At 36.2% G+C, this 15,185-nt stretch overlaps 1 protein-coding gene across 1 annotated transcript; it reads left to right on the forward strand.

Moving 5' to 3' along the window:
- Positions 1 to 6: 6 nt before the first annotated feature.
- On the forward strand, positions 7 to 9,489 carry LOC114467179 (E3 ubiquitin-protein ligase RBBP6-like). The gene is made up of 12 exons (XM_028453284.1): positions 7 to 24; positions 1,374 to 1,473; positions 2,020 to 2,059; positions 3,579 to 3,617; positions 3,834 to 3,967; positions 4,089 to 4,264; positions 4,386 to 4,489; positions 4,581 to 4,801; positions 5,030 to 5,351; positions 6,208 to 7,518; positions 7,617 to 7,695; positions 9,341 to 9,489. Exons 3-10 carry the CDS (start codon positions 2,042 to 2,044, stop codon positions 6,223 to 6,225), a joined length of 1,032 nt encoding a protein of 343 aa, XP_028309085.1. The 5' UTR covers positions 7 to 24; positions 1,374 to 1,473; positions 2,020 to 2,041; the 3' UTR covers positions 6,226 to 7,518; positions 7,617 to 7,695; positions 9,341 to 9,489.
- The last annotated feature ends 5,696 nt before the right edge of the window (positions 9,490 to 15,185 follow it).

Consider the following 15,185-nt stretch of genomic DNA (forward strand, 5'->3'; position numbering starts at 1 on the left):
TCACAGATGCACAGACTCTAGAAGGTACGTAACCTTAACCCTTGCTATGCAATGCTTTGTTTTTTTTTAACTTGGAATGTGCGTCAGATTTTAATTTCAGAAATATCTTGAAATTCATATGAAAAATTAAAGCAATGGATTAACAATTTCATCTTTACACATTAGTATGTAGGCTCTAAACTGAAATTACGTTTGTTTTTGAATCTGTAAAGATTTTAAAATATGATGAGATATAATCTGACTACACATTTATTGTTTTACCATATATTACATGTCTGCTATTGGTAGTGATGGGACACAATGTATAACAAGCAACTATATCAGTTGACGTCATTTTTAAATTGTGGCATTTTGCAAAAAAAAGTGTGAAAAATGTCAGCAAAATAAAGAAATATGCAATGCATGTATTATTCTATCTGTTTATGAGCAGTATTGTTTGAATGAAAAATGCTGGCATTATGGAAAATAGAAATATTTTTTAAAGGTGGAGTATAGACAGTGAAAGTGAATGTGAAACATTTTGTCACCCCAATTCCCTGACACACAACAGACACTTGATTGATTTATTTTTGAACATCTGTAAACAAAAACACATAAAATAAAAGGAATGTCACAAAACAAGTTAGTTTCCAAAACAAGTTAAAAACACAAAGTAAGATTTCAATTTTCAATAAAACATTTACACATTCAAAAAAAGGAGGAGGATGGAGTCTGACTGGTGGCGAGTCTTTGCACGTCACGGTATATGGCATCGATATGAGCCTCGATTCACATATTACCACCTGGATTACTCGATACGGAATGTCTCATCACTAACTATTGGACTGTTACAAAGTCTACCTGGCATTTGATAAATATTGCTACATCTGGGTTGTCGTTTCATAAAAAATATTTCTTTATTCCACAAATCATTGATCATATAATTGTCCCCCTCACCCCAAAATATAAATCACAGGAATTTATTTAAAAATACTTTTTGTTACACAATAGTTTAATTGAACCATTTAAAGCAGTGTCAAACTCATTGTCCCTTTATATCATCTAAAGAGGTCAAGTATTGTTAAATCTCTTCTGATTGTAGCATCATCTGTGTTTTCAGCATTTCTTACTGTGTAAACATGCAGTGTAAATATTTCTATAAGCTTCCTAAACTGGTAAAATATCATTAACTTTGTTTAGAAAATGACGTCTTTACAAATAAACATCACAGAGTGGTTAAGAAGACAGTTATTATCTTGCTGTTTATTGATTGAAAGTAGCACAGGGGACTCCCATTATTTAATATGGGTTTCTGTTTACTCACAAAGAAAACTACTTTCTAAATATTGAGAAATGTCAAGGCTAAATTTTTTGTAATGTTTTCCTTTTTACAGACTACTTAGATGATGAAGTTCATATCCCAAGACACTCATCTGTCATCGTCCGTCGTACGCCGATCGGTGGAGTGATACCAGCTGGCAAGACGTTCATTGTGTAAGTATTCTATTTGTACATCAAAAGATTAAATCGAGAAATTTCAGGTGTAATCCATTTACATTTCTTATGATTTAAAAAAAAAGTGCTCCCAAACATGACAGGTTTATAACCTCTGACATTGTCTTTTTACAATGTCCCCAGTTTTGTTTTAGTTTGTAAATTACGTGTCAGTTTACACTTTTGAGTTTTGTAGACTTTTGAAGACTTAGTTTGTGTTTTATACAGTTGCTATGTCCATTTCAGAAGGTTAAGTCATTCATATTGTGTCAGATAAACGAAAACATAAGAAAGAACTGAATCAGCTGTTCTACGTCATATCGGTTGCATATCCATATTCTAAAAAGTATTTTTAGGTTGTTCTTTGTCTAGTGCACATGTTTTTAAAAAAAACCTGAAATCTTTAATACAAAATAATGATAAATTTCCCACAAATCACATTTCAATGTTTCTGAAATGACCACAAATTCAAGAACATGCTATCAGTAATTAGTGTAGAACCATGAAGTTGTCTGATTGCGTCGATGTGTTCTTTTGTTTCTGCAGAGATCGTTCTGAAACAGCTGTGATGGAATCATTCAGACCCGTAAGTAAACAATCTCAAAACAATAATTTTGTCTCACCTCATCCATTCTATTATCTCATCCTCTTTCTTGCTTCTTGGGCAATTTACAGAACATCCTGTTAATACACATCAAGTTTGATAGTTTTTGTTTGTTTAGTGTCCAGGTTCTGTGTATTGTTGACTAAATGCTATTCTAGGTTGGTTCACTTTCTTAATGGTTAAAGACATTTTTGGTTGAATGACATGGATTAAAATAAAAACACATACCTCCTTTGTTTATATTATGAAGGTTGAAAAACCTTTTAACTGTTGATGGTTGTAATTCATATTGAAAGGGTTTGTAGCCTGCTTCAGGCCAACAAATGTATTTCAAGAGTGTAAAAGTAATGTTTTTTCTGATGTCTGTAAAAATATTTTTAATGCTCTGGCTGTAGTTAATTGTGATCAACTTATCTGGAGTGTTTTAGAAAAGGCCCCACAATGATTTTTATCTTTAAAGATCTATTACATGCTAAGAGTAAACCCCTGTAGGTGATATTTGCCAGTGTCATTTTTGTTTTTGTACAATATTCATTCTAATGTTGTTGTTCAAAGTATGGTGTGCACATAACTTAAAAGCTTACATTTTCGCTCTGTTGCACTAAAATACACCCTACTGCTGTGTCTCTCACTGAAGATCAGGATTTAGTTTAAAGTCCGTTGTTAAAACTGTGGTTTTCAGTACAATGAAGAAGCTAGTTTTAACAAGTGAAATGCTTTGACTTGGCCATTCACATCCTTGATGTTACCTGCTAACTAAGCTTCAAGACAAAAGAACTAAAGAATCGTAATTAATTTAATGGCCGAGCAAGAAGAGATGAGACTCGCAGTGTGTATAGTCCAACTTTAGAAAAGTAAATATCACTATTGTTTTTGTTTTCCTACCTAACTGTGTGCAGTGCTTTACAATAATATTGGACAATCCCATTAAACTGTTTTTTTTCTCAGCTACTCAAAAGGAACATGAGTCACAACCAAAATCATCTTTGGTGGACCAATATTTATGGAAATTATAGATTATCTTTTGTTCTCAAAAAATTCTTTCTGTTGTAAGCACAACTAAAATAGATTTATTTGATGTTTAAATTATGTACTGGTACTTGGATTCCTGTACCAATAAAAACAACAAAACCAGACATCATTTTAAATATTCTATTCCAAACAGTAAAACATTGAAAGTGCAATCAAAGTCCACTTGAAAGCCAATCTTTCTCTTTGTTGACAGTTGGACTAATATATTTGTTAAGCACTGTACACGTGTAATCTTTTTTATATTATTTTACAAGAAACTGTCCAAGACAAAACAATTTGTAAATATATACTAAATTACTTGCTTCAATGTGCCTGTGTTAAAATGGACTACTCTGCAGAATATCATTAAAGTTTTTGCAAAGACAAAAAGAGTTGGGACTGACACAGATGTGGAGGGGAAATGCCTGTCCAACAATGTCTGCTAGAAAACATTAATAACATTAATATATGTATTCTGATTCTCCTGCAGATGGATTCTTCTCCTATGTCTCTCGCCCAATTAACCAAGGTACTGTTAACTGTGTTCACATCTTTATGCATCACAACTGTGAAGTGTCTTTGAATTTCAGGGCTTATCCTGGTCTCTCTGTGATTTTTGGATATTTCCTTTCTTTGTAGACTGCCAATCTGGTTGATGCTAATGTCATTTGTTCAGTGCTTTTTGAAAAACTTTTATCTTTTATAGGGGAAATAAATGATTTATTTATTTTCCTCATGCTTCCAGACACAGGACAAGGAACCTAAGCCAGTGAAAACCAGCAAGGGCGTCCCTCAGAGCTTCATGGTGAAGCAGAGCCAGGCACCAAAGGGCGCCATGCTGACCGTGACTGGGGAATCTGTAATACCTGCTATCGATGCGTAGGTTTTTAACAGAAGCCATCAGAAATAATGAATATATTGGCACATTAAAGCAGCACTGCCATATTTATTTTCACATACGAAAATGTTTGTTGCTAAAATAACTGAAACGTTTTTACAGTGAAGCATATGCCAAAGGCAAAAAGGAGCGCCCCCCCCAGTTTGTCCCACATGAGCAGTCGTCGTCTGAAGAGGAGATTGATCCAATTCCATACAACCTTTTATGTCCAATCTGTGCCAAACTGATGATAGATGCTGTATTGATACCCTGCTGTGGAAACAGTTATTGTGATGAATGTGAGTAAAATCTGCCTCTCACCAACTGTATAACATTTCCATAGTTGACCCTTAAGCTCGATAATGTGTGAACATGTTATAGTGTTAATGCATAAGTTGATTTTGAGTGTTTTGTCTCAAGGTATCCGAACTGCCCTGTTGGACTCGGAGGATCACGTCTGTTTCACATGTAAACAGTCTGATGTTTCACCTGATAATCTCATTGTCAATAAGTTCCTACGACAGGTAAACCTGAGACGCACACACTACCATATTGTTATTTACTTGACTTTGCAGTGTTCAGTATAATAAAATTCATCTGTGATGATTCATGCAGGTTGTGAACAACTATAAGAATGGGACGACATACGCAGTGCATAGGATTGCACAGGTGCACCACCCAGCTCTGCCTCCACCACCACCACAGCTATCAAGGCTACATTCAAGACAACTGGATCCACTGAAGGTCAACATCCCACAGACTTCTACAGCCAAACCAGCGACATCCACACCACCCATCACCGTAACAACTACCAGTTCTCCAGCTCAAAGCTACAGGTCAGTCACTGTACATTAACTGTAATGTTTGTAAAGCATTTAGTCAGAAATCACTTGTTCTCTACTTTCAGAAACATTAACAATGTTTAATAGATGTTTGACACTAGCAAATTTTAGCTTAGGCACAAAAAACATTTTACTTTGAAAAGCCAACATAATAGTATTTAGATGTGAGCAAAGCTAAACAGTGAGTGGATGATTTTATTTTTTTTTTGCCTGCATGTACAGCAACAGAGAAGAGCATCTTTCCAGTCACCTCCAACCAGTGGAACCTCCTGCACCCGTTCCTCCTCTGTACCCTTCCCCAGCCCTCTATGGACCCCCACCACAACCATACTTCCCACCATACACCTCAGGCCCTGGCCTCATCCCACCACCCATAATTAGTTACCAGCCTCAGCCCGTCTATGCTTCTGGACACCCAGTGTTTAATCCTCCATGGGGGGCCCCTGGTTTCCAGCCCCCCACTTGTCTGTCTTCCACCACCCCTCCCTCAGCCTTCCAGTTCAAAGGAGGATTTGTACAAACCGAGACATCACCGGATGGAAAAGTGAGTAACCTGTTAGTTTTGGAAGCCTCAGACAGTCCACTGAATGTAAGGAGCAGAATCATACCTCAAGTTGCAGTTGCTTTGCAGAAAATCAGTTTTAGCCTTTTTATTCACTTCAAAAGCTTTGTTCCTGTTGTCTTGTTGCAAAACAAACCATTAAAAACAAACATTTAGACATTTAAAAATATATATTATTTACCTGCATGTTAAACATTCTTCTACTTTAGCTCATCATAAATGGTTGCTCATTCATGTGTAATTCTGCTTAGCACATTGTTGTGAACAAATAGTGCTAAATAACACTCTCTTCAGAACATATTTCCCAGATCTAGCTCAGAAATAGTAAAATTGTGCAAACAATACAAATATCAAAGTCTCAAGACTAAAAGTTGATTATTTGTTCTATTACACAAAAAAAGATGTCCTTTCTCTCTGTGGGTCATTTCTATGGTAATGTGAAAATGAGGTTGTTAACAGTAGTTTTAGTGGATGTGGTTTCTAACTGCACGGCTAAAGATCTAGAATTCACACTGATGAACGTCCTGCTCACTCAAATATTTGACCCTGTGCAAAGTGGCTTTTCTGTTCTCTCACTGTAATATTTCTCAGTAAATGTTGCAAAACAGCAGGAATGAAAGATGATAACCTACAAAGTGGTGTAGTTGAGGATTCAGACAGTGATTGGTCAAAAATGCTAGTTTTGGTGATTTATTAAAGTGGTAGGGCCATCCCAAGTTGGTATATTCTGTATAAAATGCTTTAACTGCTGGTTCTGACTCAATTCACTAATGCAAAATGTAAATGTTCAACGCATATAAAATAGTTGATCCATTCCTTTTCTTTTTTTTTTTTTTAGAGCTACCTCCAAACTTGATGAGGTCACAAAAGGCTTCCACAAAGACGGTCGGTCTTACCCACGTTCCCCATTTTCCAGACCCAATGGGCGCAGTTATGGACGCTCACGGACAATATTTCGTTCAAGGTCTTATGCCTACCAGCGCTCTGGGTTCCCGCAGTCCCCCTTCTCCAATCGGGGGTCCTATAGATCTAGATCACGTTCTCGCTCACCTGTTGGCTACAGGGCTCACAGCCCTGGTGGACGAAAGCCACCTCCCCGAGAACTGCCACCGTATGAACTAAAAGGTCAGAGTCCTGGAAGCCAAGACCGCTGGGACAGAGAAAGGTATCGACAGAGGGAGAAGGACTACGCAGACTGCAAGTACTTCAAAAATGATGACAATCAACAGCCCTCAATGCATCACAAGGGTCACAGCAGTAGAGATAAGGAAAGAGATCGAAGGACATATTCACCCAGAAATTATTCAGTTCATGAGAGAGAACGACGAAGAGATGACAGGGCAGACAGAGGAGACTAAACAGACAGAAGAACTGTGCCTCCTCCTCCCCCATCCTCTTCCTCATCTACTACCAAGTCCAGCAACAAAAACCTACAAACCAAGATGTTGAAAAAGAGAAAGGCCGATGAATCAGAATCATCACAGCAGTCAAAAGCTCAGCCTGACAAAGCAAAGAAAGAGAAATCCTCCAAAGGAAAGACCAACGCCAAGGTTTAAAGTTAAAGAATGATAAAATTAGGAAAAGAACTGGAGAAATATTCAATACCAAAAGAGTCGTCTTCGTCTTCTGCAGCTGCTACAAAATCTTTAAAGCCTAATAAACACAAATCAGAAGATGCCCCCAATTCAACCACACCCAGAAAAGAAAAGAATAGTAGTTCTAGTGCAAGACATTCACTAGTGAAAACCCCTCCACTGGCCGCCCATAGCCTCCCTCCACCACACCCCCCACTTCATGATGGGTCTCACACTAGACAAGACACGCGGGTCAGAAAAGACTATCCACAGGATGGTGTTTTTCATTCACTGCCTCCCTCCAACCAACATGGCCTCCAACTTGTTCACCATCCTCCATCCCCAGCTGAAAGCCGAAGGAGGATGGGAGAAGAATGTCGGACTTCGCGCGGACTACCTCCTGGAAAGCTGAGGAGAGTTGATGGCCCTGTGATGGAAAGTGAAGCAAACTCCCACTAACAAGCCCCTCATCACCCTCACTTCCACAGAGTCCCACCTTCTGACAGGCCTGGAAATCCTCCTCTGCCTGGAGTGATCCTAATCATATTCCTATTGAAGCTCTTATGAACATTGAAGTAAGACTCTAATCTGTAATTTTTGGCACATTTCTCAACTAAATGTTATGCTACATAGTTGTCATGACAGTCTTATCTTTTTTTGTTTCTACTTGCAGGTAAAACCTCTGAGGAGAATTAAGTTAAACAGATCTGTGAGGAAGAGGCAGCACTGAGTCAACATCAAAGATTTGTAAAGTAAGTAAAATTTTTAAAAAAAGTCTATGAACGCTCACGTCCTCCGTAGTAAAGGTAAAATGGTGGAAGTTCCAGCGGGAGAAGTCTCCATCCCGGCATTAGGCACAATGGTTACAATGCAAAGCAAAAGGAAAAAGTCAGATCATTGTGGAGAAGCAACAGTCTAGAAGCACAAACATACTCAGGAGGAAAGGACTGCTTTGCATCCTCGCGAATCCCCGTGACTGTGCAGGGTCTGCCCCATGTACTGGCTTCAGAGGGAGAGTGAGAACAAACGGGATACATTGCATGTAAACCTAAGAGAAGCTTATCAAATGTGGAGGAAACAGACTCAATTCATTTACAGTCTGGATGCGTGAGTGGTGGTTGTCACTCGGCTCTGAGCGGCTGCTGAGATCACAGTAAGCTCTGGCGGGGACCAACTGATGGCAGTAGCCATTGTTCTGGACAGTAACTATAGAGTGATGTGTGCATTCATGTCAGAGTCGCTAAAACAACTTCAATGACACAAGATGACGTCGCTACATTTGTCACTCATTTGTATTAAGTAAAAAGTTGCTAAGGGCTCCACAGTTGTGCGCGTTCACAAGGATACGTTAAGGGAAGATAGGATTCAAAACAAAGAGGGGAGGGGGAGCATCTCATGATTCTACATACTGCAGCTTTAAGAAAGACAGAACGGAGACACACAGACAGAGACATAAATGTTTCTTAATAAAGTTCCTATTTTAACATTCATTATTTTTGTGCTATGTAAATTATGCTTCTTCAATGTCTTTTTGTGTGTACATTGTTCAACGTCACACTTGCTTTTGCAATGTAAAGATGTTTGTCATGCCAATAAAGGTTTTATGAATAGAATTTTAAATTGAGACAGCAGACCACCATAATGATCACACTCCCACACACCTATGTACACTTACACCTGAGGTCAGATGTTTGAGAAACTCACCATAGAAACAACACCTGAACCAACTGAGCTGAGGAGAAAGAGACAGAAATTACATGTTACATTCAATAGCTGATACATCATTATTTAAAAAAAATTGCCAAATGCCAAAGGCAATTGTGCCATTGTACGATGCTATATTATAGATAAGTGATGAACACAACTAGCATTCCCTGAGCCACATTTTTTTCTACTAACTGTGGAACACTCACAGATCTCTGTTACACTAGAACACTGGAAAGGCCCGCTCATTTTAACGCTCTAATGGTCTTGAATCGATTTTAGCGGTTCAGAACTCAGTCATGGATTTTTGGTCAAATATTTTGGAAAAAAGTGTGGGAACCCTGAATTCCAGACAACGATACTATTCCCTTTCTCGCTGTTTTCCGTCTCGCTCTCGTTAGCAGTAGCCGTGGTGTTGCAGTGTGTGCATATGAGAGAAACAAGAGGGAGGGGGAGCTATGGAAGTTCACAGGGACAAAATGTGTGCTGGAGCAAGAGAGAAAAAAGTTTTATTTTTTAAATCTTACTCAACAAAAAACTTAAATTAATCTAAAAAAAAACATTGATAAATCGCCCATAGGTCTTGGAAGTAACTTCATATTTGTAAAATTTCCTTTTAAATGTTGGTGTCTTTTACTCATACAGTATTAATGTTTCTTAAAGTGTGTTCTTTTTCATTTTGTTTTTAAATAGAAGATCAACTGAAGAAACAAAGCCAGACTTGGAAAAAGATCAGGGCAATGTTTCCTCCATCACTGCAGAGCAGCCCTCATCCAGCCCAGTCACTAGTCTCTCACTTCTTTTTTAAAATCAAATAAAAATGTTTTTAGCTGATGCTACTACATTGTGTTTTTCTTGGTGTTTTCTCAGTGTAATGAAAGGAACTTGTATTTCAGTCTAATATTAGATGCTAATGGAGGAATAATAAAGGAGTAATGTTGGAATAATCAGAGCAACATCTTAGCAGGTGTGGTCAGATCTAGACTTGCTTCCTTGATCTGTAGCAAAATGTCATTAGAACCCCTGGTCTGATCATACAGGTGTGTGTAGATTAATCAATAGAAAACTAATTTACCTTCCAGGATAAGAATATATTTATTGTGGCTTTTATTTTGAAGGGGCTTTGTTTAAGAAACAGAATGCCATTGTTTTTTGTGTTTTGGTTTGCAATAATGAGGTACATGAAGGATTCTTCATAAATCTAAATGAAACATTTTTACAGTACAGTGTATCATATTAAAATGTACATACAGTATATAAATAGTTTATATAGTACACACTCACCACTGAACAAGACAACATGCAGAGAATTGTATTTAAAAACATTCACAATCATCCATTTTTAAAAAACCACCTTTAATAAAAACAGAAATAACCATAGCTAGATCACAAATTAATTTAAATACAACTTAAAACTTAATTAACTGAGATATGTAAATCAAACATTACTTTCTTAAAATATTGATTTTTACTGTATAACATGAATGACCTTTATTGATTTTAAATCACTGGTGTAAATTTTACTGATTAACAATACAAGTTTAGAATAATGTTGATTAAAAACTACCTATAGAAATAAAGATTACCCCAACTGCCAATTAAAGCTGTGGTTCCCAAACTTGGGTACACATACCCAGAGGGGTACGGGAGCACATTGAAGGGGCTACTAGTACTTAAACATTTATTAATCCATTTTTTTTAAAATCATAGGAAAATGTTCCTATTTCCTTTTTATGCTTTTTTTGGTCAAATTAATCACAAACTAACACTAATATTGCTCAATAAAATATTGTTTTTATTGTAATTTATTTAAACATAACTAAATTATGCAACAGAGGCTTTTTAATCACACTTTTGATAATAGACTATAGTATTCTACAAAAAAGACAATATTTACTTAATAATGAAGTAATTATGAAAGTTGCATTAATTTATTTCATTTAATGCAGGTAGTATTTTAAATTTGTAGATAAAGCGTTAGGTAACGTGTTGGAGTTTAGGAGAACCAGCTGATACACAAATTAAACAGATTATGAAAGTTTGAAGGAGTTCTTGTGATATGAAAAGGAGCAACACATGATTTAACAGAATTGCAAAGAGACAAAAGGGACAAAAAAAGTTTGGGAACCACTGCATTAAAGCATCCTGAAATAGCATCTAGGTCAGTCATCGTCACTGTCAGTATTAATGTATGAGGATATGAAAAAACAGAAGTGTGATGATTGGAAAGCATATTTAATTCTATAAACTGAAATGATATCAGGGAAGAGATGCATTTGTGCAACATAAGCATTATGCAACAGAGCAACACAATCAATGGGAGAAAGATCAGCAAAGCTAATGACAAAAGCCATTGTCCTCAGGAAACCCCACAAGATCACAGTCAGGAGGTGAGGTTACTCTCCAGAACAGTGTCTGACATAATCTCACATCTGTTGAGCCAAAGAAGTAATATTAGCATTGTTATCACCAGGGATGTAAAAGCAAAGCAACATTTATCCCCAACATCTTTTACACACACCTCCCTCGATACTTTGCTGTGAGGATGTCAAGTGGCAGATGATGCTGCAGTGCCACACTACACATCACTGACTGCTCACATGACAGAAGAGTGTTTGCTCCAGCACATGCAATAAACACTGTAAGTCCATTTAACTCTCCTGTTATGTTCATTTGTCAGGAACAGCAATTTGACCCGATGCATGTTTAATTATCTAAAAAAGGTCCAAAACATAAAAAATCCTAACAAACATTAATATTTAATTACTAACTCCATTAATAACTATTCTATTAATATTTAGTGCAATGGTGTTCCTTACCTCTAACAGGTAATGGTTCAATTAGGATAATTCACTAGTTTTTTGCAATGTTTCACCACTTTATTACTTTTGAAAGAACAACATATAAAACACAAACATTTTACAAAACATTTGACATTAAATTTAACCTTTAAATTTTGTTTTACATACTGTTTATGAACCAGAAATGAAAAAAAAAAAACAAGCAATCACAATATGAACAAGGTGTGTCTGTCAGTCTATCTACGCAGCACACGAGTGATAAGTCATCACACTGTGCTTTGTGCAAATTCATTTTGCACAGGTTATGCTTGTCTTGATGTCGTCAGATGGCCTGCAGACCTGGTACCTCTTCCTCTTTCTTTTCCCCTCAGCAGCAACATAGAAACAAGAGGACCATGATTACTTTACTATAGTGTCTTTTTGCTGATCCCAAGACACACACACACACACACACACACACACACACACACTCGTTTTTGCCTTTTGTGGCGTCCAACCATTTTTTCCTACACCCTTTTCAATAATTCTACAGCTTTGTAAAAAATCAAGCAAGGTAAATAAAAATTCCTAAACAAAAATATCACTTCAATTTATCAAATTTTGAAACTTTTGTCTCCCTGACATTTTTTAACCTACTCGTGGGCCCCTGTTTTAAACCTTCGTCACTTCTGAGGACCACCTTCTCACACACATGTATTTATAGCATTTGTAAATTATGGAGGACTCTCGCACTGTAATGACTTGTTCATTGTTTTATCAAATAAACTGCAACATTGCGTCAGGGATTTACATTTTATTATAAAACCTCTACATTCTGCATTACTTCTGTAATTATGATAACAGAGCAGGAACATGCAGGACCTGATCAACACTTCTTTCATCATCCTCAACAGCACCAAGACTTTCTGAAGAGTATAGAGATAAGAGTGTCAGTGCCAGTTAAAACCTGTCAGCAGCCTCTACATTAGCCTACTTACAAAACTGAGGAATAGAACAGCAACCATCTGAATTTAAGGGAGCTCAAAAGGAAAACAGGAAATATTCATGGTAAAAGGAGTGACTTGGTGTCCCTAATAAATCACTGTACTTTTTTTCTGAGATGTAATCTGATTTTTGACAAAGTATTTGACAGCTTCAACAGCTTCCAATTCCAATGATTATTTTCCCCATAAAGTCAAATACAATTACATATGTAATTGCTGAATTTCAATTACAATTCATCACAATTACTGAGCCTTTAGTAAATAAACCCATAAAACATAACCTTCCTCCTTTGTTAGCTTTCTGTTAGCATCTGTTATGATAACGGGTTGGTTTGACCCATGTCTTAAATTATCTGTCAAATACACTAAAACATATTTTCTATCATCTCATTTGTTTCTCATCTTTTGGTTTCCTTGTACCTTCATAATCAATGAAAATATTAATATTAATACATTTTTAAATGGTAAAATGATCCCCAAGAAAAGTGACAGGTAGTGAAAAAAAATTAATAAGAAACATATTTTAATAATTGTTAACTATTTAAGTGTAAGACATAGAACTTGGGATGCACCGAATATTCAGCCACCAAATATATTAGGCCGAATATCCATCCATCCATTTTCTTACCCGCTTATTCCCGTTTAACAGGGTCGCGGGGGTCTGCCGGTGCCAATCTCCGGCTCTCATAGGGCGCTTGGCGGGGGTACACCCTGGACAGGGCGCCAGTCCATCACAGGGCAACAGAGACACAGACAACCATTCACTCTCTCATTCACTCCTATGGGCAATTTAGAGACTCCAATCAACCTTACAGTCATGTTTTTGGATTGTGGGAAGAAGCCGGAGTACCCGGAGGAAACCGGCCGAATATTGTCAATAAAAAAAAGAATTCGGCCTTTGGTTTGGTGAGTTAAAAGCAAGGTCGAATAGTAGCGTGTGACGCAATCAAAAAACGTGCAGTGATTTAGTCGGAAAAGTATGTGCGTGTTGTTGCAGGAGCAGAGCAGAAGCTCCTCCTTTTCGCACATAAACACAGCCAGACTCTCACCTTACCGCTCTCCGTCTATGGGGTGCCAAGTGTAAAAATTCAGTATAAAAGTTGTAGCTAACACATTTTCATTGTTTATCTCATGTTTCTCATATTTAGCACATTTTCCTACATTTATCACAACATTTAACCACATATAGAGGTAAAAAAAAAAAAAAAAGCATTTAATCTAAATATTTAAATCTAAATCTTAATGGTATATGTTATATCTAAATGTTAAATATATATCTATATTTTAAATCTAAATCTAAATGTTATATCTAAATGTTAATTTTTATATATAAATGAAAAGTTTTATATATAAATGTTAAATCTAAATGTTTCAATCTAAATACTAAATGTTAAATCGAAATGTTAAATGTTAAATCGAAATGTTAAATCGAAATGTTAAATCAAAATCTAAATGTTGAACTTAAATGTTTTGCTCATATGCTAATTGACCCCGCCCCTTGTAACCTCAACCAATACACAAGCAGAGACACACACTGCCGATCCCACCCACCTCTTCACCGATGCTTGCCTTGGTGATAAGTATGGCTGGTTCTCTCCCGGCGGCGGAGATCGAGCGCGCGGTCATGGCAGGTGGATGAGCTGCCCTTCACAGTACACTCCCAACACAACAGTGCAACACAGTTATTAAAATGTATTTTAATGCTGTAGTTTGATGTGACATGCTGAGATCTCCTGAGTTACATACGGTTATGGTAGCTAAATAGATAAAGCACTGCTTTTGAATGCAAAAGGTCTTGGGATTTGAACCCACCATGTGCCTCTTTTTTTATTTCATCTTTTTGGGATGTCTGGAATACGTCTGCTGAGCAGACCAACGTTGAAATGATGTGATGGTCTGAATTTGAGACGACGTCTCTGGCGAGTGCAGAATGAAAATTTTACAACTTTCTAGACATCCCCAAAAAGACGAAATTAGAAAAGTGGCCCATGGTGGGCTCAATATGTAGACCTTAGGCTTTCAAGTGAACCTCCTTATCTATTCAGCTACCGTAAGGGTTTAACATTTACATTTTACATTTAACATTTAGATATAAGATTAAGTATTTAGATATGATACATAACATTTAGATTTAAACAATTAGATTTAAACATTTAGATTTAAACATTTAGATTTAAACATTTATATTTAACAAATATTATTTAGATTTAGGCTTAAACGTTTAGATTTAGATTTAATATTTAGATTTAAACATTTAGATTTAACATTTAGATTTAGATTTAGATTTAAAATTTAGATATAAATTTAACTTTTAGATATAGATTTAACTTTTAGCAATAACATATACCATTTAGATTTAGATTTAAATATATAGATTTAATGCTTTTTTTTTTTACCTCTACATATGTGGTTAAATGTTGTGTTAAATGTAGGAAAATGTGCTAAATATGAAAAAAGTGAGATAAATAATGAAAATGTTTTAGCTCCAACTTTTATATATAATTTTTACACTTGGCACCCCATACTTATCTGCATGATTGTAATAGATGAGCAGATTGTGTGCAACTATAAAGCATTTTGTTGGTATCACTATATAAGTCCTAACGTTTACAATATAACCATCTGTATATACTGTATATATACTGTATAAGACATCTATAGTCGAACCTACAGATGTAAATCATTCTTTTTTCTAGATTGAAGTAAAAAAAAACATAGAAAATGTAAGAATTATCTTCAAAATGACAACATTTT

The sequence above is a fragment of the Gouania willdenowi genome, chromosome 1, assembly GCF_900634775.1.
Source record: "Gouania willdenowi chromosome 1, fGouWil2.1, whole genome shotgun sequence".
NCBI classification, from domain to species: domain Eukaryota; kingdom Metazoa; phylum Chordata; class Actinopteri; order Blenniiformes; family Gobiesocidae; genus Gouania; species Gouania willdenowi.

Coding starts and splice junctions, on each gene's coding strand:
- LOC114467179 (XM_028453284.1), top strand. Junction 4,265..4,385: donor AAACAGTTATTGTGATGAAT/GTGAGTAAAATC, acceptor TTTTGTCTCAAG/GTATCCGAACTGCCCTGTTG. Junction 4,802..5,029: donor TCTCCAGCTCAAAGCTACAG/GTCAGTCACTGT, acceptor CTGCATGTACAG/CAACAGAGAAGAGCATCTTT.